The sequence below is a fragment of the Tribolium castaneum genome, chromosome 7 (genome assembly GCF_031307605.1).
Source record: "Tribolium castaneum strain GA2 chromosome 7, icTriCast1.1, whole genome shotgun sequence".
NCBI lineage: Eukaryota > Metazoa > Arthropoda > Insecta > Coleoptera > Tenebrionidae > Tribolium > Tribolium castaneum.
Window position 1 is genome coordinate 10,341,618 of NC_087400.1, and position 23,770 is coordinate 10,365,387.

At 30.5% G+C, this 23,770-nt stretch overlaps 5 protein-coding genes across 10 annotated transcripts in view; 4 read left to right on the forward strand and 1 right to left on the reverse strand.

Annotated features, from left to right (window-relative positions):
• sick (sickie) overlaps positions 1-23,770 on the reverse strand; it is a 269,698-nt gene that overhangs the window by 145,766 nt on the left and 100,162 nt on the right. The gene's annotated exons all lie outside the window — the stretch shown is intronic.
• Positions 1,148-5,126, forward strand: LOC100141690 (nose resistant to fluoxetine protein 6). Its single transcript, XM_008201399.3, has 9 exons — positions 1,148-1,373; positions 1,827-2,020; positions 2,071-2,335; positions 3,069-3,262; positions 3,513-3,839; positions 3,891-4,081; positions 4,343-4,475; positions 4,526-4,852; positions 4,906-5,126. The coding sequence occupies exons 1-9, from the start codon at positions 1,193-1,195 to the stop codon at positions 5,041-5,043; spliced, it is 1,950 nt and encodes a 649-aa protein (XP_008199621.1). The 5' UTR covers positions 1,148-1,192; the 3' UTR covers positions 5,044-5,126.
• LOC135266731 (nose resistant to fluoxetine protein 6-like) lies at positions 7,493-10,159 on the forward strand. The gene is made up of 9 exons (XM_064357973.1): positions 7,493-7,716; positions 7,773-7,966; positions 8,026-8,284; positions 8,330-8,523; positions 8,577-8,903; positions 8,951-9,141; positions 9,190-9,322; positions 9,373-9,702; positions 9,755-10,159. The coding sequence occupies exons 1-9, from the start codon at positions 7,533-7,535 to the stop codon at positions 9,896-9,898; spliced, it is 1,956 nt and encodes a 651-aa protein (XP_064214043.1). The 5' UTR covers positions 7,493-7,532; the 3' UTR covers positions 9,899-10,159.
• On the forward strand, positions 14,003-16,675 carry LOC107398732 (nose resistant to fluoxetine protein 6-like). Its single transcript, XM_015983915.2, has 9 exons — positions 14,003-14,203; positions 14,251-14,450; positions 14,502-14,760; positions 14,806-14,999; positions 15,311-15,637; positions 15,688-15,878; positions 15,931-16,063; positions 16,112-16,441; positions 16,489-16,675. Exons 1-9 carry the CDS (start codon positions 14,041-14,043, stop codon positions 16,624-16,626), a joined length of 1,935 nt encoding a protein of 644 aa, XP_015839401.1. The 5' UTR covers positions 14,003-14,040; the 3' UTR covers positions 16,627-16,675.
• Positions 18,700-21,808, forward strand: LOC107398734 (nose resistant to fluoxetine protein 6-like). The gene is made up of 9 exons (XM_015983917.2): positions 18,700-18,888; positions 18,936-19,129; positions 19,180-19,438; positions 19,484-19,677; positions 19,730-20,056; positions 20,104-20,294; positions 20,347-20,479; positions 21,266-21,595; positions 21,644-21,808. The coding sequence occupies exons 1-9, from the start codon at positions 18,723-18,725 to the stop codon at positions 21,779-21,781; spliced, it is 1,932 nt and encodes a 643-aa protein (XP_015839403.2). The 5' UTR covers positions 18,700-18,722; the 3' UTR covers positions 21,782-21,808.

Below are 23,770 nucleotides of genomic sequence, written 5' to 3' on the forward strand. Positions count from 1 at the left end.
ATTTTCCTACAACTTTGCCACAGTAAAACTCAAAATATTGTATAGTTTTAGCAGTAGACTTTTACTTGAAAGTTGAATAACTCATTTTTTTTAATGGAACATCATGTATTTCTTTACACGTATCGAGACCAAGAATTTTTAATTTCCACAATGATTTTGATATTGGTAAAGTATTTAATAACTTAAACCTCTCGGAACAATTTTTTTGAGTTATTTCCATACACAAGATTATTTTGTCCCGTCCGTCATGTGCCGTTACACATTGTCTTGTTCTTCGGTTCCGCAGTTTTAACAGTTTTAACAAGTTCCAACTTTTATTTCAAAAGTAATTGTTGAAATTAGTGTTTTTTATATTAGCAGAATTGTTCAACAATAAAAATGTTAGTTCTTCTTTGTGTCCCGTTTGTCATCAATTTGTATTTTATTTTCCTGCTCGTTTTTTAAATTTTACAAATGTGGCTCTAATTGTAGGTTGTAAAAAGTTTAACTGGTAATAAGTTTCTTTCAAGAAAAATTCACTTCTACTGATAGTGTTCATAAAAGACAGTTTAGCTGATTTTTTTACAAAAGTCCCAAAAATTTTGAAAACAGATTCAATAAAGCTCTAAATTTTAAGCATGTTTTATTACTTTTTGGTACAGTTTTTGTATTTCTATTACTGGGTGTGTTAAACAATTTTGTGAAAAATCTAGACCAAAGTACCTAACATGTCCAAAGTAACAACATATTTTTTGATGACAAGAGATTTTCAAAGATTAAACTAAATTGATAATGATGTGATTCATATTATAGCATAATGAGTAATGACAAACTAAATTTTATCCTAATAATAAGGAGATTATTAGATTTTTATTGCAAAATTTGACATTTCTTTGTTTATTCTCAATTTTATTAATTTCCTCGTACTCTCACAATCATATAAAATCAACTAGATAACAAGCCATAGTGTACCCTGTATTAAAAATGAATAAAAATTAAATAATACTAATAAAATGTAAAAAAAAATTTTACAAAATATTGCAAAATTGTTTACTTATCAGAAAACCCTTTTCAAAGAATTATTACAAAGCAATTGAAGTACTTACATGCGTAAGAAAGTACTTCATACAAATCAGATAATGATTGGAACAATTATTAATACGAGATGAAAATTGTAGTTCCTATCAGTCTGTAATACTCGTTCTAAAGCAACATGTTTTGGAAGACCAAAATTGGTTTTTGCTTTCTGTTGCTAACTCCTATACTTTGTGATAGTAACTTTACCAACATTTACGATGAATTTTTTGAAGTGGTGGTGAATAGAAAAGAGTTAAGTGCCCGAATCAAAACTGAATTGGGTGACTCAAATGAAGCCATTGCTGCATATATTAAAAGTAAGTTGTATTTTAATAGCATATTATTAAATAAAATTTATGAGACGTTCTAATGGTTTTGGAGCACGACGAAAGAGTGCTCCAATAAAATGAGTACCATAATTAAGTCCTATAAAACGAGGGTAATATACAATTTTTTCTACTTTCTATTTTTGTCGATTGTTTTTGTTTAGTTTAATTTATCAAAATCTGTTCAAACTATTTCCTCTTAATTTTGTTAATTATTCGGTCTTTATCTATAAAAGACTTGACGTTGATGACAGATCACACACTAAATTACAGTGATGACTGATGACACCCAGACCAGTACTGCCAATACAACTCCTAAAAATTTACTAAAAGGAGTTGTACAAATTCTCTTTGTGAAACTACTTTCAGTTTCACAATCAAAAATTTGTGAAACCAAATAGAAAAAATAAGTTTCAAAGCATATATACATATGATTACTTTTAGTGTTGGATGCTTGGTCTAAATTTCCAAGTGGTATAATGGAGGGCAATTTAATGGATTTGGGAAGTTTTGACGAATGTTACGCCATCGAATATAACAACATTTATGGAAAGTATTGCTTGGGAAATTTACATTTCAGTTTCCAAATGGAAAATTTTTTCAAAACTTTTGGAATTAGCGATGCAAAACCTCGTCCGGTAAGTGTTGGTATAAAATGACAGTTCGGGTATTAGACGAAAAATTTTAGAGAATTTTGCTGCACCCACAACCCAGATTAATGGGTTTAGGTGACGAGTATACAGGAATTCATTTTGCTGCATGTGTACCAAGTACCTTGCCAGCATCGGAAATTCCTGGACTTTTCAACTATACGGAAGAATTTTGTTATTCTAAAGCAACAGAACCGGAACTATCAGCGGGGGCGATTGTGACCATAACAATTTTAGCCATTTTTCTGTGTATAGTGCTAGTTTCAACAAGCTATGATGTTGCCCTAAACTACTTCAAAAAAGGTGAGTGTGTTATTATTGTGGTAAAATTTATTACAATTTTTTGCTAGAAAATATCATTAATTAATTAAATTCAATTAGAAGAAAGAGTAGAAAAATTCTGAAAAAAATTACACAAATAGAGAAAAACTTATTAAGTATTTATTAATACACACTAAATTCGGTGCGACTGTTGTTAGTTTTCAAGATACTTATACTTATACTTATACTTTTGTCAGACTCACTCCGTATAGAAAAAAATTAACGAGCGCGGCGAAATTTATTTAGGGCGAGTCAAACACCAAATTGTTACAAGTTGGAATCAAAGTTGAATGATGCAGAAAAATTTATATATTTATAAAGAATACAGAATGTCCATCAAAATGTATTTTTTTAACATTCTCATTTAGACTTTTATTGAAAAAGTTTGGGTGCTATAAGGGGAGAATAAGGGAAAGTTTTCATCAAGATATTCAGATGATGGAAAAGCGTTATGAAGAAAACTGATGATAGGTTATGATGTATGGACCTTGTTACCAAAGGGTAATTCACTTTGTAAGAAAAAATAATAGATCAAATATTCATTTTTGTCAACATAATTTTAATAGTATATAACCTAAGTTCCAAAAGCGAAGACAGTAGCAAGAAATTTATTTATACAACTTAACAAATTTAAAAACTGTAAAAAAATCCCGTAAACAATAATAAAAAATTAAAATTAGTTGCATAGTGTTAGTCAACTGAAATTATTTTACAGAACCCTATCACGAATTGTTGATTGCATTTTCGTTTCTTCATAACGGACGAAAACTCTTCCGTTCGAGCAAAAATTCAGAGCAGTTGCTCTGTCTGAACGGAATTAGAGCATTGAGCATGATGTGGGTTATCCTGGGACACGAATACTCAAATTCTTTTAATGCTCCCATCTCCAATTTCTTTGATTTAAAAACCGTGAGTTATAGATACCACAAATACAATGTGTTCAAAAATGGTTGTTCATCAAGTCACCTATGAAATTTGAACGCTATGTGTAAAACAAACCCTACACTTGAAACAACTTTGCCAGAAAATGTAAAAAAGTGAGTGAAACGCTAATTCAAAAATTTGACAGAGAAACTACAATACTCATTAGATGAAGCTTGATTAACAATCATTTTTGAAAACATTGTACAACAACCACGTCTTAATTTTACAATTTTAGTGGCAAGACGATCCCGCTAATATGTTTATAATGGGAGCCACAGTCTCCGTTGATACATTTTTCACAGCTGGAGGTCTTGTAACAGTTTACACATTTCTGAAATCAATGGACAAGGGAGCAAATTTCAATGTGTTACTTTTCTACGTCCATAGATATCTTCGTCTAACCCCTGCCTATTTTATAATGGGTTTAATCCATCTCTTCCTCTTAAACCACTTCGGAACTGGACCTTTGTGGAAAGTTGTAGATATTTCGTTAGTTGATACGTGCGAGACAGGCTGGTGGAGTAGTCTGTTGTACATTACAAATTATGTACAAAAAGGGACCGTAAGTGTCTTTAACAGAACTAAATTCAGTTTACTAAGAAAAAAATTCCAGTGTTTGCCTCAAGCTTGGTACCTCCAAGTGGATATGCAATTATTTGTCTTGTCACCACTTGTTCTCATACCGTTGTTCAGGTGGCCCAAAATTGGTTTAGGTGCTTTAGGTTTCTTAACAATCATGGGATGTGTATCGCCGTTTGTGATTGGTTACGTCAAGCACTTAGGGGGCGGAATGATAAATAATGAGTACGTTAAAACAAAAATAACTTTTTTGTTGGTAACTTTTTAGGCGTTTTAATATATGACTATTTTTACTATTTCAAAACATGCTTTCCATGGCAACGGGTTTTAAATTAAAATGTTCCAACAAAAAAAAATAATAATACGTATGCGAAAATTCTTAAAGTTCTTGGGTGTCATGTATAACGACAGTCCTCGGGCTTTAGGCTTGTGTTTTCGCACTCGTATTATTAGCAACTATATAAAAATTAGTAATTAATTTTTTAGTGACACTAACGAATTTATGAATTATTATTACGCTGCAACGTATGCCAGATTCGGACCATATGTAATTGGAATGCTTGCTGGTTACTTATTGTACAAAATTAAAACCAACAAGATCAAAGTTAATTTGAAAATGGTAAAGTATTTAAGATTTGTAACAAGTGAAAAACTAAAAACACTTTGCAGTGGCAAGTTATCACGCTTTGGTTGGTGCTTCTGACCGGTTTAGTGGCCTGTGTGTGGGCCGGTTTTCCACTAAATGCCTCCAAAGATGATCGATGGGGAAATTCCCTGTTTTTAGCTTTTAATCGACCAGCTTGGGCTGTGGCAGTTGTAGGAGTAGTTTTCTTGTGTGTGGCTGGTTATGGGGGACCTATTGATAAGTTCCTTTCTTGGTCAGTGTTCCAATTTTTGACGAAAGTTTCGTATTCTATGTACTTGGTACATTTTGCTGTTATCACAGTCAGATATGCACTCTTGAGGAATAATATAAAATTCTCCAATCTTGCTATGGTAAGTAGTGGGTAATTTACATGTGGTATTTTGTAAAATTGTTGTTTTTCTAGATGCATGCCTTCTGGGGAGATTTTATGTTTACCTTGGGCTTGTCTATGATCTTGTGCTCAACTTTCGAATCTCCAATTATTATTTTGGAAAAATATCTTTTCCATAGAGGCCCCAAAACAAAAAGTGTAAAGCAATAACTAATTATGTATAAAAATATAAGTAATATACTCGTATTTCTGCTGTACATACATAAATTATTAGAATAAATTTGTTATAAAAATCTGAGTTATTTATTCGCTTCCTGTTAACACTGTTAACTACAGCATTTAACTTGTCAGAATTATATGATAGTAAATGAATCGAGAATTTAAGAAGTATACAGGGTGTTTGTTTTTCGTGATATATGAGGTGGTTTAAATTTATCTGAAAAAAAAATTGATGTAGCATTTTTACTTTTTGAATTATTGGAAAAAAACAAAAATTTGTAATTTTTTTAATTTTTGTTTTTATTTTTTCAAGCGAAAACCAAACGAACTAGACGTTTTTAACTAAGACATTCTTCAGGTACTTTTTTATAAGGAATCTCAATCAGTCATACTAAATGAGTCATACTGTTTTCCAAGGCGTTCTTGATGTCAGAGTTACAACACTTAACTTTGGTTTTTCTTTGCAAAAACGCTTTTTTAAATTTTAATCAACATGTAAGATTAGATTATATCATGTGATACATCGTTGTAATCAGGAACAAAAAGACTTTAAAAAAATTTAAAAAGCGAACATGGTTTCTCAAAAAAAAACAAAGTTGAGTGATGTAACTCTGACGTCAAGAACGCTTTTGAAAAGGCGATGACAGATTTGGATTTCTTGTAAAAAAGTGCTTAAAGAATGACCTTCTTAAAAACGTTTAGTTCTTTTGGTTTTCGCTTAAAAAAATTAAAACGAAAATTACAATTTTTTTATTTTTCTCAGTAATTCAAAAACTAAAAATGACATCAAAATTTCTTTCAGATAATTGTTCAGGATGCGCAACTTTGCCCTAATTTAACCGATCTCGTATCTCTTATAATAACTGAAATACCAAGGGCGGAGCTCGAAAAACGAACACCCTGTATAGTGTGATACAGTCTTTCTCAACGAACGTCACAATTTTTTTTTAATTTATTTACTTTATTGCCTCTTTATTTTCTTTACTTTTTGAATTTTTGTAGCAGAGCAATTATAAAACATAGTAACACTTTTCCTGTTATGTGTGTTTCTAAAATCGATTGATCAAATGACAATTTGATAAAATAGTAGGGATTGTGAACGTAAGCCAATCAAAACATTTGTAAAATAATTTGCCTTGGGTTTCGTGAAATACGCTAAGAACGATAAAGTTTGCTAGTTGTTTAATCGTTGTTTAATAACAATACAATGTGTTTTTAAATGATTCTCATCAAGTCGTCTGTAAATTTCCCATGTAACATCAGAAATGCCGCTTTATAGAATTAATGACAGGCATTTAGACACTGAATATTACCATTCTCCACTTATTAAATCTCTAATTCAGAAATAAGCTTTGCCAATAAGTGTTTTCTTACACAGTGTAACAATTTAGTTGGATTTTAACAAAATTTTTAAAACTAAATAATTGACAATTTGTGAATTTCACAACTGACAGTTTTCATATTTATTGACAGAAAATTCAATTGAGCAGAGCGACACAATTTTCTTACACGTAAACCAGTTTCAAAGTTAACTAGGTGAGAATCATTTAAAAACACATTGTATAAAAGTAGTCAGGAGGCAAGTTGTCAAGGAAACGGATTTCGTAAAATGAAACAAAATTCATATTAATACAAATTAATGACTAAAATGTTTCTCCCAAAAAAGTTTATTATTATGTATCCGTGATAACTACATGGAAGATTTAAAAAAATAAATTATTCTTACATTGTTGAAATTTGGTTTTGGGCAAATTGTCCAAATTTATTCAAAAAAACTAGTAAAAAAAGAAGAAAGATGACCTTTTTCCCGTTGTTTATTTACTCACCGCATTGATTAGAAAATCAATTATAAAAGGTAAATAATTAGTATTTGGGTTGAAAAAGAGATAATAAGCCAAACTAATATAGATCTGCAAAAGCCACACGCACAGTTTGTGAACCATAAAACATTGACGTAAAACTGCATTTAATTCCTTTTTACGAAAATAATAATCAATCGTTTTCTTAGAATGTATACAAGCTAACGATACCTAAAGTATTTCTGAAAATAAAATGTAGATGAGAATGAGATAATGATAAACAAAGATATTTCAATTTTTGCAACAAAAACTTGTTAGTATGAGTACCTACTTAGCATTACAATACCTACATTACTGATAAATAAACTCAAAAGGCATGAAAATTAAAACTACCAAAAAAATCTCTCAAAGTAATTTTTTCTTAAAATGTTCATTTCAAACAAATAATTCATTCTTTTTCACCACAAATCTCAAAACTCGCTTGGCAAAAACCTGCAGATTTAGGTCACTTTTGACAAATTTGAAAACACATTTCTGTTTCCTCGAAATGAATATGTGGATATCGGTTCTCAGGAAGCGGTAAGGAAGGAGGCACTTCATCTAAATCTGATAACGATTAGGACTACTATTAAAACCAGATGAATATCGACAACCCAAGCAGTCTAAAAACTTGTTAGAAGAATGATGTGTTTCAAAACCAAACTATTTTTCATTTTGTTTTTGTTAAATTCATTCCTTTGTGGTAGTTACACCACTGATATTAACGATGAGTTCGTTAACCAGGTATTAAACAGAAAAGAAATAGCTGCTCGAATCAAAACCAAATTGGGTGATTCAAATGAAGCCGACTTTATATTGATCAAAAGTAAGTCTAGTTTTTTGAAAAAAATTTAAAAAAACATACTTGGAACTTGGTTCTAGTGTTGGATGCTTGGTCAAAATTTCCAAGTGGTATACTAGAGGGCAAATTAATAGATTTGGGAAGTTTTGATGAATGCTACAACATCGAGTATGATAATATTTATGGAAAGTACTGTTTAGGTACTTTATCATTCATCAATCAAACGGAAAAGTACTTCAAAAGAGTTGGTGCTAACAACTTTAAACCTCCTCCTGTAAGTCTAAGATGTAAAACAATTTCATGAATGCTAGATTAAAAGATTACATATTGTAGAGACTTTTCCTAAATCCAGAACCCAGAGCCTTGGGTCAGGACACCGTAGGAATTACATTTGCTGCTTGTATACCAAGCAGTATGTCAGCAACTGAAATATCTGGCCTACTAAAATTCACAGACGAGTTGTGTTATTCTAAAGCCACAGAACCGGAATTATCAGCGGGGGCAATTGTGACCATAACTATTTTAGCAATTTTTTTGGGAATTGTAGTTGTTCAGACTAGCTATGGCATTGCTCTAGATTACTTCAAAAAAGGTGAGAAAATTTTAAAGTTGATATTTATTCAAAATTGGTTTACAGAACCGTATCACGAACTGCTCATTGCATTTTCTTTTCTTAACAATGGTCGAAAACTCTTCCGTTCTAGCAAAAATTCAGACCAGTTGCTTTGTTTAAATGGAATCAAGGCAATAAGTATGATGTGGGTTATCATTGGTCATGAGTATTCAAATGCTATGACTGCACCACTGTCTAATTTGTTTAGTATAGGAGATGTATGTTTTTGTAAAGTAAAATATTTCTTAATTTGAACAATTCTTAATTGCAGTGGCTCAATGATCCCGCCAATATGTTTATGTTAGGAGCCACAGTCTCCGTTGACACATTTTTCGTAGTTGGAGGGCTTGTAACAGTTTACACATTTTTGAAATCAATGGACAAAGGAGCAAAGTTCAACGTTTTACTTTTCTACCTTCATAGATATCTCCGTCTAACTCCTGCATACTTTATAACTGGCCTGATACACATTTATCTCTTAAATCACTTCGGCAATGGACCATTGTGGAAATCTGTTAATACAACTTTAGTAGAGTCGTGCAAAAACAATTGGTGGAGTAGTCTCTTGTACATAACTAATTATGTACAAGAAGGAACTGTAAGTGTGTTTAACAAAACTTAATGAAATTCAGCAACAAATTTCAGTGTTTGCCTCAAGCTTGGTACCTGCAAGTTGATATGCAGTTATTTGTCCTATCACCAATCATTCTTATACCATTGCTCAGGTGGCCAAAAATTGGTTTAAGTGCCTTAGGTTTTTTGATAATTGCTGGATGTGTATCGCCGTTTGTGATTGGTTATGTGAAGCACTTTCACCCTCTAGCATTGTCCAATAAGTAAGTAAGACCAAAGAACTTATAAAAAATTTATAGATAATTCTCTAGAAATGGGATAGACTTTAACTATTATTATTATGCTGCGACATATGCCAGATTTGGTCCCTATGTCATTGGAATGCTTGCTGGTTACTTCTTGTACAAAATTAAAACTAACAAGATCAAAGTTCATTTGAAAGCGGTAAATAATTGAAGATTTGTTACAATTTAAAAATAAAAACACTTTTGCAGTGGCAAGTTATAACGCTTTGGTTAGTGTTTATAACCGGTTTAGTGGCCTGTGTGTGGGCTGGTTACCCATTGAACAAGGCAACAGAAGAGGATCGATGGGGAAATTCAATGTTTTTGGCTTTTAATCGACCAGCTTGGGCTGTGGCAGTTGTCGGAGTAATTTTTTTATGTGTCTCTGGCTATGGAAGACCAATTGATAAATTCCTTTCATGGTCAGTGTTTCAGTTTTTGACAAAATTATCCTACTCCATGTACTTGATACATTTTACTGTGATTATAGTCAGATATGCAGTTTCTAGAAACAATATAAAATTCTCTAATCTTGGAATGGTAAGTTTTTACCTAAGTTTGATCGAAATTTAGTAAAATTCTTATCTTTCAGATGCACGCCTTTTGGGGAGATTTTATGTTTACGTTAGGCTTGTCTCTAATTTTATGTTTAACTTTTGAATCTCCAATCATAATTCTAGAAAAGTATCTCTTTCGTACTCGGGGAAGCCCCAAAACAAAAAGTGTTAAACAGTGAAAATATTAATTACGTACAATTGTAATTACTAATTTCCTATACGTAATTAAAAGTTATTTTAATATATTTAATAATTATTTATAATATTTATTATTTCTTATAATATATTTTTTATTTATAATATAGTTTTTATTACAAAACAATAAGTTCTTTTTTCTTAAACCTTTTCTTGCCACATCTTTAGTGCTTTGTTAGCATCTTAACTAGAGTAGTTCAGAAATTATGTTATTTAACATAGAAATAAACGACTTGGAAGGATAACATTTTCTGATTTTTGAACATAGGTCTCAAAGTTAATACAGACAGTAACAAAGATTTCGTTTTTTCGCTGCAAAATAACCTTCACGTTAAGAACAATAATAATCAAACTGCTCTCGTAGTTCTTATATCTTACAGAATAAAAATTATCTAAAAGTACTCGCAGCTAAGTGGTATAAACTTTTTTGTCACTTCAACAAACATTTTTAAATTAATCATTTTTTAAATGAAATTCTTTGTCTATATCCTCTTCTTATCCATTTATACACACTCACATTATAATTACAGTTTATCCCCACTTAATGAAGCATATAAAGTGCAATTATTATCTACTAGTGAAATAAAGTAACTTTATTCCACTAGTGACATAGCACTAGTAATTATGACTACCAGACAAAGCCTGCTAAGTTTCATTTTACGAATACGAATATTTTTAGTTTAACTTCGATTAATTCCATTTTGTTAATGTGGTAATTGTGTAAACGTTGTATTGGATTCGTGTTTCAGTCACATTTTGTCCTCTTAAGACTTAATAGGGCTGACGCCCTTGTGTTTAAACATTCTTGCGTGGATAAAATGCTTTCTAAAACAATAAATAAATAACCATTGTTTAAAATCTCTCTAATATTCGAACATAAATTATTGATTAACTAACAGATATTAAAAACCTAGGGTAATCAGAAAAGATGACCGTCTTTTAAAAAAAACAAAATGTTGTTCGTAAACACATCGCCAAATCATTTATCTTTTTAAGTGTTATATATTTTTTTATAAATATTTATAACGTTCTAATAGAGGAAAAAGATACCTTCTTAAAACCGGTTTGCAGAAGCGCCGTGCCGTTAATTTAATTCGTAATTAAATGCGTGATTAACTGTTCACGTGACCAAATTGAACAAAGGTAAATGGTTCATTCGCATTGTTACCTTTAAACAACGAATTAAATTCTTACAACTATAAACCGGCCCTTAAAAAATTATAACTTAAGATGCGAAAGTTAAGCACAGAATCAAAAGTCATGCATCTAGAAAATAACAATTTTACTTTACGAAACATTATTTGAAAATTGATGACCACTTACCATTACAATATTGGAGAATTTTATACTGTTCCCCACGATTACATATCTGATTGTAACAGGTAAATACATAGAATACGAAAGTTTTAATTGAAATATTGGCAGTGTCACTATTACAAAATTCTGGAGTTAGCAACAAAAAAAAATAGATTTTAGTTTTCAAAACATTAGTAGGTCTTAAGAGTATTTCAGACTGATGTAAATGTAAATGTTATCTGGTATTAATGACTGTCCCAATTACTATCTGGTTTGTATGAAGTATCTATTTCGATTAGATGTAAAATCGTTGTCTACAAGTGGGATGACTGGGTTTTTATATTTTTAGAACATTTATGTTACTGACATGTTATATAAACTATTTAAAATTTGAAGATAGGAATATTTATTATTTTGATTAGGTATCAGATATATAATTATGTCACTTTGGAACATAACCTTTATTGTAGTAAAAATTTATTTCGTAGGTGCATTTTCATGTCGGTTTGAATATTTATTTATCCTTATCCAGTTCGCTCTTTGAAAGTTCCCAGCATTTCTATTAAGTAAAACCTCTGATGTCAAGTCAGAGCAGGTTAAGTCAAAATTATTTAATGAAAATTTGAAAATCTCCTTACAATGTAACAGTTATTTTTAAATGAAATTTATGCTACAGTATTAATAAATGTCTTCGTAAACAATTAAGTTTAATAATTTTAAAAGCCCTAGTCATCAAAATATTTTTATTAAAAATTTTTAATAAAATTGATTGCAATTTTTTTTTAAACTTTTTGACTGAAACAAATTGAACACCAATTTTCATGTTTTAAAGCTGGTGGTTATTTTTATCCTATAATATTGCTATCTCAAGCAGTGTAGAAAGACGGTATAAAGAACGAGTAAATATGTGTTCCAAAACCAAAATTTCGTTTTTTCTGTTTTTGTTAAACTCAACTCTATGTGATCGGTATTCACAATGAATTCGTTAACGACGTAGTAAACTGAAAAGACAAAACTGGACTAAATCATTAGAAACATTTTTTTTGTATAAGTAGTGTAGCGAATATATAAATAACCTAGTTATTTGTTTCAAACTTATTTCCCTGAGATAGATGTAAACAACCTGAAAGAACATTATTTTTAATGTTTCAACATGGTTTTTAAAATGTTGATCTATTGTATATAACTGGTATCTTAAAGTATAAACAGGTATTGAGGTCCTTAAAACAGGTGAGACTTTTCAAGCACGACGGCGTAGCCGGAGTGCTCTAAATAGAGCAAAGACCAGTTGTCCACGAATACTTAACTTTATTTTTTATTGATACACTTTGAAATCACAAATACTGATATTAATATAAAAAAATTGAAAATAATGTAATATGAGATTTCTAAACCTTACCTTGTCATGGAATTGATTGGCATTGTAATAAAAAATCATTAAAAAGTTGCCATTTATACTTCATGTTTCTTGAGGTCCTTGAAACACGCGCAACTTTTCGAACACGACAGCTTAGCTAGAGTTCTCAAATTAGAGCAAAGACCAGTTATCCACGAATACTATACGTAATTTTTTTATTGGTACACTTTGAAATCACAAATACTCATATTAATATTACAAAAATTGGAAATAATATAATGTGAGATCTCAGATCAGTATACCTTCCGTTGTCATGGAATTGCTTCGCATAGTTATAAAAAAAATCATTAAAAGTTGCCATTTATACTTCACGTTTCTTAGGTTATTCGTGTTGCCATGGACACTTTAAAAAATGCGCTTTTTTGAAAGTTGCATTTATAAACGCTGTGCTTTAAATAAATAAAATAAATTAAAAATTAAAAAAATATTTAAAAGGCTCATATTTCTTTAAAACAATAACAAAAACATTTGAAACAGAATCATCAACTTAGTTGTAGCTTAGTTTATAGATATTTTTTGGTAACGTCAAAACTGTTTCACCAGTTCCAACTACAAAAATTTAAGTCGTTTACGCAGGAGATTGTTATCAAATTTTCAGAAACATATCTTCTTATGTTATCATTCATTGTTTAAATGAATGATGTTTACAAAATAAAAACAATTACTATAATAACATGTATTGTATATTTCCTATCTACAAAAAAAGGATCATGTATTGTTTTGTTTTTAAATATATTAAGACATTTATGGCAAAAATTTTCTAATTTATTTTCATAATGCTACATTTGTTTGCCTTGCAAACAGTTGAATCAATGAGTGTTGTAGTTAGTTATAGACAAAACTTTTAGAAATGACGAAATAAAGAAAAATACTAATATAATCTGTGCTTGAGTGTGATTAAACTTTTAGAACCCTTTATTAGAGAATCTGTCTTCGCAGCTTCTTTACTTAGATACGTTCCTTTTCAATTGCCAGAAATAATAATCTCAAGAGTCAAATCTTGAAATCAAAAAATTACAATTAAACAACTTCTCTTAAACGTTTGATACTTCACCTTATCTGTTATCTATAAAGTTTTAAATGTTAACTATAACCATTAAACGAAAATTACATATAGGCTTTATGTAGAACGGTAGAAGATTTGTAGAGAAACTAATGACAAAGGCAGGCTATTTTTTTCCACAAACGTTTTTAAATTACTTGGCTATATTTTACAAGAACCTTTGATTCCCAAATCTCACGATAAAACATACTTCCTTTTTTTTCTGTTCCCCGACAAGATTTAATCCTCACCAAGCAAAGTACCTAAGGAAAAAGGTACTTCATAAAAATCTGATAAGGATTAAGGCAACAATTAAAGGCAGATGAAAACAGACATGCTAGTCAGTCTGAATCAGAAATACTCTCAAAATCATGTGTTTCAAAAGCAATATTTTATTTTTGTTTTTGATTACTTCTGTGTTTTGTGATATCTACGATGATTTTGATAACGAGGTCGTAAACAGAAAAGAAATAACCACTCGCATTAAAACCAAACTGGGCGATTCAGATGAAGCCAATTTTGCACAAATTAAGAGTGAGTTAATTTTTACTAAAATTCAGGAGAAACAAAGTTGGTTCTAGTGTTGGATGCTTGGGCGAAATTTCCAAGTGGAATTTTAGAAGGCAAAATAGTGAATCTGGGAAGTTTTGACGAATGCTACAACATCGAGTATAACAATATTTATGGAAAGTATTGTTTAGGGACTTTATCATTGAGCAAAAAAACAGAAAAATATTTCAAAAAATTTAATAATCGTACCCACAGTTTTAAGCCTCCTATTGTAAGTCTCAAATATAAAAAAAATCTTGAAAATATAAATGATAAATTTTAGAAACTTTCTCTAAATCGAGGACTCAGAACGTCAGAGAGCGATGCTGTAGGACTTTTGTTTGGTGCCTGTATACCTAGCAGTATGTCAGCAACTGAAATGCCTGGTCTTTTAAAATTCACAGAAGAGCTCTGCTATTCTAAAGCCACTGAACCGGAGTTATCAGTAGGAGCTATTGTGACCATAACTATTTTAGCAATTTTCTTGTGTATCGTAATAGTGTCAACTAGCTATGACATAGCTTTACACTACTTCAAAAAAGGTAAGAACGTTTCTACGATTTTCACTACTCATCATTATCTTATAGAACCTTATCATGAACTATTGATTGCGTTTTCCTTTCTCTTCAACGGTCGAAAACTCTTCCGTTCGAGCAAAAATTCGGAACAATTGCTTTGTCTAAATGGAATTAAGGCTTTGAGTATGATGTGGGTTATCGTTGGGCATGATTTTTCAAATGCAATGAGTGCACCATTATCTAATTTCTTTACTCTAGCAGATGTATGTTACTGTACTATACAGGGTGATTTTTTTAGGGCCTGCATATAAAATTTTTTATCTTTTAACCCCTGCAAATAAAAATTTGTATAAAAAAATTGACATACGTCAAAAACTATGACAGATATTTACTAACAAGTAGGGTACAAATTCAAAAACATAATAAAAATAGTTGGTTACTATTACTACAGTTTCAAACTTGGCACAAATTTCTAGTAGTTCTAGAATACAGCCATTTCGAAAATAATTTAAGTTTCTAATGTGGGCCCTAAAAAAATCAGCCTGTATTGTAAATACTTAACATTTTTTTACAGTGGCTCAATGATCCCGCCAACATGTTTATAGTGGGAGCCACAGTCTCCGTTGATACATTTTTCACAGTTGGAGGTCTTGTAACAGTTTACACATTTTTGAAATCAATGGACAAAGGAGCAAAATTCAACGTGTTACTTTTCTACCTTCATAGATATCTCCGACTAACTCCTGCATACTTTATAATGGGACTGATACACATTTATCTCCTAAATTACTTTGCAACTGGACCTTTGTGGAAATTTGTTGATTTGTTGCTAGTTGACTCGTGCGAAACAGGCTGGTGGAGCAGTCTCCTGTATATAAGCAATTATGTGCAAAATGGAACAGTAAGAACGCTTGGAAAAACTAAACTCTTAAAATAGGAAACAAATTTTAGTGTTTGCCTCAAGCTTGGTACCTGCAAGTTGATATGCAATTATTTGTCTTGTCACCAATCATTCTTTTACCATTGTGGAAGTGGCCTAAGATTGGTTTAGGTAGTTTAGGGTTCTTAACAATTATGGGATGTGTTTCGCCGTTTGTGATTGGTTACGTGAAACATTTCAGACCTGGAATGTTAGCAAATAAGTAAGAGAAACGTGATTTTATTGGGACTTAAAAGTAATAAATAATTTTCTAGAGATGCGCTAGATTTTGGCAATTATTATTATGATGCAACATACGCACGGTTTGGTCCTTACGTTATTGGAATGCTTGCAGGTTATTTCATATACAGGATTAAAACAAACAAGATCAGAATTCATTTAAAATCAGTAATGCTGTTAGTGTTTGCTAAATCATAAGTTAAATAAAAATTTCAGTGGCACGTTATAACACTTTGGTTAGTGTTTATAACCGGTTTGGTAGCTTGTGTGTGGGCTGGTTATCCACTGAATGTGGCAACAGAAGAAGACAGATGGGGAGATTCAATGTTCTTGGCTTTCAATCGCCCAGCTTGGGCTGTGGCAGTTGTTGGAGTAATTTTCTTGTGTGTTAGTGGCTATGGGAAACCGATTGATACATTTCTTTCTTGGTCAGTTTTCCAATTTTTGACAAAGCTCTCTTACTCCATGTACCTGATACATTTTGCTATCAATATATGCAGAAATTCAATGCTAAGAAACAATATAAAATTCTCCACAATTGGAATGGTAGCTATTTACCAAATTTGAAGTTTTTACTAATTTTTATTTTACAGATGCATCTTTTTTGGGGAGATTTTATGTTTACGTTAGGTTTATCGCTCATTTTGTGCTTAACATTTGAATCTCCAATCATAATTCTTGAAAAGTATCTCTTTCACAGAAGTCCCAAAACAAAAAGTGTAAAGCAATAATAATTAATTACGTGTAGGAAGATAAATAGATAATATACTCGTCTATTTAAAACAATTTGATGAGTTTTTTATTTCCCATCCTCGATCAATAGGTGATAGTATTTTTAAGTTTTATTTCAATTATAAAAAAATTCATGCATGTATTAAATTTATCATAACCCAGTCAAAATTAACTGCTAAAAAATGTGCATTTACTGCTTTTGTAGCATTTATTCACGCACTTACTAATTTCTCAAAAAAGCTCTCCAATAAACCAACAATGATATAACTAAGAAAAGTCCCTTAACAAAAAAATATTTACTTAATCGTAGGGCCCTCGCCTTTTGCGAAGTAACTTATGAACAGTGTTGCAATCAAAAAATAATTTCAAGTCTTCTTTATTATAAATGTCTTGAATAATTTTAATTAAATAAACTGTCTAACAAACGTAAATAAAACCGATAAATAAAAATATTAATAGCAAATAAATGAGCCGTCTAAATTCAAAACTCACTCTTTGCCAAAAGTCGAAAAATGACTTTCCCGCGGTGTCCATTTAGAATTTAAGAAACTATTCCAGACTTTATTGTTTTTTTTACAAAATTCATTCCTTAATACAAAAAAACATACAAAAATTTCAAGTTTGACCCAAAACTCACTGTTTGGTTTGCAAAAGAATTTTGTTTCAACATAATTATGCGACTTTAACTTGCACCTAATCATTTTTTAATTGTTTTCATTTATTTTGGTTTGTTTTAAGGATTTAGACTATTACAAAGATTTACATAAATCGGATGCAAAACTCAAAATAATAAGCAATAATCCATTTTGAAAAGCTAAATTTCTATTTTATTAAAGAACTAACTGATAGTCAAAGAGTGAGTTTTGCATTTAAACGGCTGAAATATTTTGAACTGAAAAGTTCAAAACTCCCTCAACAAAAGAAGAAATATTTATTTGAATGTAGGACCCTCGATTCTTGCCGGTAGCTGGAATTGTATTATGCAATAATTAAATAAATACTTTATTTGTAGTTAAAGAAGTATGACTATTTTTTCGCAACTACACAATTCTCACAATAAATAACATTTAGCTCAACTAGATGCTACTGAGATTTCAATCAAGCGTACCCAAAAACTAAAAAGACTAATATTTGAAAAACAGAAGGTTTTTTGCTAAATCAATTAAAAACAATTTGTTTACAAAAACAGCGGAAAGGTTGGACTTGATTATTCTCCAAAAAAAAAAACCTTTGAATCTGGTTTCGCAGACAGTTTAGTGCGTGAGGTAAAAGGTACTTCATCTAAATCTGATAAAGATTAGGATGACAATTAAAGCCAGACAAAAATCATCATCTCAAGCAGTATAAACGTTCGTTAAAAAAATTTGTTCTCCAATTAAGATTTTATTTTGCCTCATTTTAATTTGTTCAGTACTTTGTGATATTTATGATAAGTTTTATTTCAATTATAAAAATATTCATGCAGGTATTAAATTTATCACAACTCAATAAAAATTAACTGTTCAAAAAATGTGTTTTTACTGCTTTTACACTATTTAGTTACGTACCTATTTATTAATTTCTAATAAAATGTTTTCCAACTAACAATGCTATACCTACAAAAGGTTCCCCTATAAAAAAATATTTATTTGAACGTAGTACGTTCAACTATGTTGTTAAGTAACTTAAGAATAAACTTAAAATAATTTCTAATGTTAAATAAATGATAAAATAAACTGTTTAACAAACGTAAATAAGATCGATAATTGAAAACAATAATAGAATATCAACTGATATTTTAAACCAAAAAGTTCAAAACTCCCTCAACAACAAAAAATATTTATTTGAACATAGGACACACAGCTATGTTACGAGATAACTTAAGAACTGTGTTGCATTTAAAACAATTTATGAACGCACAATTTGTTTACAAAAGCAGCGGAAAGGTCGGATTTAAATAAGCGTAAAATGTTAGTCATGATGAAAAAACCTTTGGATCCCTATTCGCAGCAACTTAAGTACGTGAGGTAAAAGGTACTTCATCTAAATCTGATAAGAATCAGGACTGTTATTAAGGCCAACGAAAATCGCCATCTCAAGCAGTCTAAAACAAACCATGAGTTCTCCAATTAGGATTTTATTTTGCCTCCTTTTATTCCGTTCAGTACTTTGTGATATTTACGAAGAGTTTGATAATGAGGTAGTAAACAGAAGTGAAGTAGCTCATCGTATTAAAACCAAATTAGGCGATTCAGATGAAGCCATCAATGTACTGCTTAAGAGTGAGTTAGTTTTTACTAAAACTCAAGAAAAACATGTTTGGTTCTAGTGTTGGATGCTTGGGCGAAATTTCCTAGTGGAATTTTAGAAGGCAAAATAGTGAATCCGGGAAGTTTTGACGAATGCTACAACATCGAGTATGACAATATTTACGGAAAATATTGTTTAGGTATTTTACCATTTAGCAATAACACGGAAAAATACTTCAAAAAATTTGGTTTTAACAACTTTAAACCACCTCCTGTGAGTCTCAAACATGGAACCATTTCCAAGTACCAAGTGATAAATTTTAGAGACTTTCTATAAATCCAGAACCCAGAGCATCGTCTGGCATTAACATGGGGCTTATATTTGGTGCGTGCATACCAAGTACCATGTCAGCAGCTGAAATACCGGGACATTTGAAATTCGCTGATGAGATGTGCTATTCTAAAGCAACAGAACCGGAACTATCAACGGGAGCAATTGTGACCATAATTATTTTAGCAATTTTTTTGTGTATTGTGATAGTGTCAACTAGCTATGACATTGCTCTAAACTACTTCAAGAAAGGTTAGAACGTTTCTACTATTTTCACTACTCATCATTATCTTTTAGAACCTTATCACGAACTACTGATTGCGTTTTCATTTCTTTACAACGGACGAAAACTCTTCCGTTCGAGCAAAAATTCGGATCAATTGCTTTGTCTAAACGGAATCAAGGCCTTAAGTATGATGTGGGTTATCCTAGGACATGAATATTCAAATTCCCAAATTGCACCATTATCTAACTTGTTTAGCATTGGAAATGTAGTTATTATAAATCGAAAAATGTGAAAACAGTTAACAAATTTTGTTGTAGTGGCTCAATGATCCCGCTAATATGTTTATAATGGGAGCCACAGTGTCCGTTGATACATTTTTCACAATTGGAGGTCTTGTAACAGTTTACACATTTTTTAAATCAATGGACAAAGGAGCAAAGTTCAATGTTTTACTTTTCTACTTCCATAGATATCTCCGTCTAACCCCTGCTTACTTTATAATGGGTTTAATACACATTTATCTCTTAAACCAGTTTGGCAATGGACCAATGTGGAAAGCTGTGGATATAAGTCTAGTCCAGACATGCAAAGACAGTTGGTGGAGTAGTCTTTTGTACATAACTAATTATGTACAAGACGGAACTGTAAGTGTGTTTAGCAAAACTTAATGTAATTCAGTAACAAATTATAGTGTTTGCCTCAAGCTTGGTACCTACAAGTTGATATGCAATTGTTCATCTTGTCACCGCTTATTCTTATACCATTGTTTAAGTGGCCGAAAATTGGTTTAAGTGCTTTAGGTTTTTTGATAATTGCTGGATGTGTATCGCCCTTTGTAATTGGTTACGTGAAACATTTTAAGCCTATGATATTCTCAAATGAGTAAGTAAAACTAAAAGACTTGTTAGTTATTAATAAACATGTAATTTTCTAGAGATATATTAGAATTTAGCTACGATTATTATGGTGCAACATACGCTCGGTTTGGTCCCTATGTTATTGGAATGCTTGCTGGTTACTTCTTGTACAAGATTAAAACTAACAAGCTCAAAGTTTATTTGAAATGGGTAATGTTTAAAACTCGGAAAATATGCATTAAAAAACACTAAAATATGGACCAAAAACATGCTATTATGCTTTTTAATATATGCATACAAGCTCTTATAAAATAACAAAACACTAAGTCTTTCTTAGGTTATACATCGTTTTTAATAACAAAAAATAAGTTACTTACAACATACCAAGTATATCTAATTTTTTGCTGTTACAAACTATTTTTTGACACATATTTGCGTTAAATTAATTTTTATTTATTAACTATTGACCTTATAATTGCATATTGTAGCATCTTTTTTTAAGTTTTCAAGAATAAAAGTTTGTCGCCGATCTGTTAAAATTAGTTTGTAGAAAAAAAAGACCTCACTGAAGCAAACTGAAATTTATTTAAAGAATGAAGTTTATTATTTTTGTCGCTAAACTTTGTTAATTTTGGTTAGAAATGCAAATTGTAATTAAGTAATTGTACATTTACCAAAAATTAGAAAAAAATGGATATATTATAAGAAACTGTTAAGAAATTATTATATAAACTAGCCAAACGTACACATTAACCATATCATATCGAAAGGATTTGTGGCTGTGGATTTAAGGGTGTCTTTCTTTTTGATCGTAACTGTACATTTGGCAGTAATTCCTGACAAAATACATTAAAAATATGCACATTTTATAAATGCATATGCGCTTATAGAATATTGTCAAAATATGCATATATGCACTTTAAATGCATATTTTCCGAACTTTAGTAATGTTTTATTGTTTGCTACAATCATACATAAACTAAAACATTTTTACAGTGGCAGGTTGTAACTCTTTGGTTAGTGTTTATAACCGGTTTAGTGGCCTGTGTGTGGGCTGGTTACCCATTGAACGTGGCAAAAGAAGAAGATCGTTGGGGAAATGCAATGTTTTTCGCTTTTGATCGGTCAGCCTGGGCTGTGGCAGTTGTCGGAGTAATTTTCTTATGTGTTAGTGGCTATGGAAGACTAATTGATACATTCCTCTCATGGCCAGTTTTCCAATTTTTAACCAAACTTTCTTACTCTATGTACCTCATACATTTTACCGTTATTTCAGTCAGATATGCAGTCTCGAAGAACAATATAAAATTTTCCAACATTGCAATCGTAAGTGAATTCAAAGTGTTATTTAAAGTGCAAAATTTTTATTTTCAGTTGCACGCCTTTTGGGGAGATTTTATGTTCACGTTGGGTTTGTCCCTGATAATGTGCTTAACTTTTGAATCTCCAATCATAATTATTGAAAAGTATCTCTTTCATAGAAGCCCTAAAGCAAAAAATGTAAAACAATAATAAGTGAATATTTAATTTGTTATAAAACTGAGTTATTCTTATTCTTCGTCCTTCCCCTCCAACATGTCAATACAGAGATTTTTTGAAAATTAACAGATTAAAAGCCTAATCATAACACGTTTCAAAACATAACGATTAATTTTCAATTGTGATTAGTTGTTTTCTTATCTCTATTATTGGTACAGTGTTTGAGTGTAGTAGATGGCGATCGTTTTATTAAGTATAACGGAAGTATACACTTGCAATATTAGTATTGTTAGTGTGATTCATTCTCAAGAACTATAAAAAAATATCTTACACAAATACTGTCTCCAAACAGACATAAACTTTAATTCTTAATTAAACCTATTATTTTAAATCCTTGTCAAATCGTTTCCTATGTCGTATTTTTTGTCATTTATAATCTCATCGTTCAGAAAAGGAACAAAATTAGACAAAAATAAAGCTAACACTTTATTCAATAAAAGTGAGTTATTTTTTGATGTCAAAGAAACATTCTTGGATTTAGTGTTATCTGCGAGAGCCGTCTTAAGTAGAGGTGCAAGTCTTTATTTTCGTAGCAGTCATTTCATTCTAACCCAGGTAGTGCTAATAGCCAAAAGAAATTAAAAGACTAAATACAGGATGTATGTTTTACACTGTGTTGTTAGATTAGTAATTTTAAGGGAATTTTTATTAGCTTTACCTAAACCTAAGATTAACCGTTTTTGAGATATTTAGGATTTTTTTTAATTTTGGATTTCCACCTGTCACTTAATGAATCGGTTACTCGCTTAGTTTAAGAGACTTCGAAAACATACTTAAAGAATTAAAAACAAAGCCTATTTCTGTTCAGTGTGTTCAAAATTGAAAATGATGTCAATAAACCCAAAGATTTTAAGGTTAAGTTTGGATAGTTTCAAGTATCCATAACTTAATTTTTTCAAATGGGATGTCCAAATTTTTATTTTACTAGATAGAGAACTTTTTTATCAATCTGTATTAGCATTCCCTATATCTATCTGTGGTAATTTTCAAGTTATGTTGGTTTTTTCGACGAAAATTTCTATTTTTGTTATTTTTGCATAGTTTGCCATAGAAACTTTTTAATTAAACAAACAACAAACTCTGTCCAAAAGTGTGTTGTTCGTGATGTAAAAAAAATTCATTGAATGTTGGTTTAAAAAACTTTAATTTCTCAAATTTTTCTTTCGTTTCCATGCCAGCCTATGAGAAAAGACCTATGAATTTTTCAATACCAAAAAAAAATTTTATTGTAACTTGAAAACTATTAAACATCATAGGGAACACTAAAGATCTAGGATTCTTCTTGCAAATGAGCTGCAAAATATTTTCAAATTTTAAAAAATGACAGAGTTGTGCAAATCCAAAAAAAATATTTCGTAAACGGCTAAATTTAGGTATAAGAAAAGCGTATGAAAGCTACTTTAAAATAACTCAAGTTATTCAAAAACGCATTAAAAAATATAGCTTTCCATTTAAAATAAGAGAATTGATAGCGACTTCCGGTATAATAGGAACTGCTGCCATCTTAAAAATATTTTCAGGTCCTAAAAGATTATGGTTGTACACAAATTTTCACATGACTATCATTATTAGAACTCCCAAGATTTCTAATGTGGGATTTAGACGGAACAGCCTATATAAGAACAAAATGTAAAGTAAGATACCATTTTTGTGTGTATACAAGTAAATGTAATTCTTTGAAATAAAAAATGTAAAATGTTTCAATAATAAATTTGAATTTTTGTAAATGTTTATCAAAAACTAAAAAAAGGCAATTAAATTGTACTTTTCTTTTGAAATCACTGTAATACCTAGTGGACAATTTGTTCTGTTGTACTGTTTGTTTCTAATTTCAAATTTCAAAAAATTATAGTTAATTTAGTTTATTTATCTTTACACACTCCATCTATAAGTAGTTATTAACCATGCAACCAGAAATTCTTTGGAGGTGACCAATGTTTTTCTACTGAAAAAATACCTATC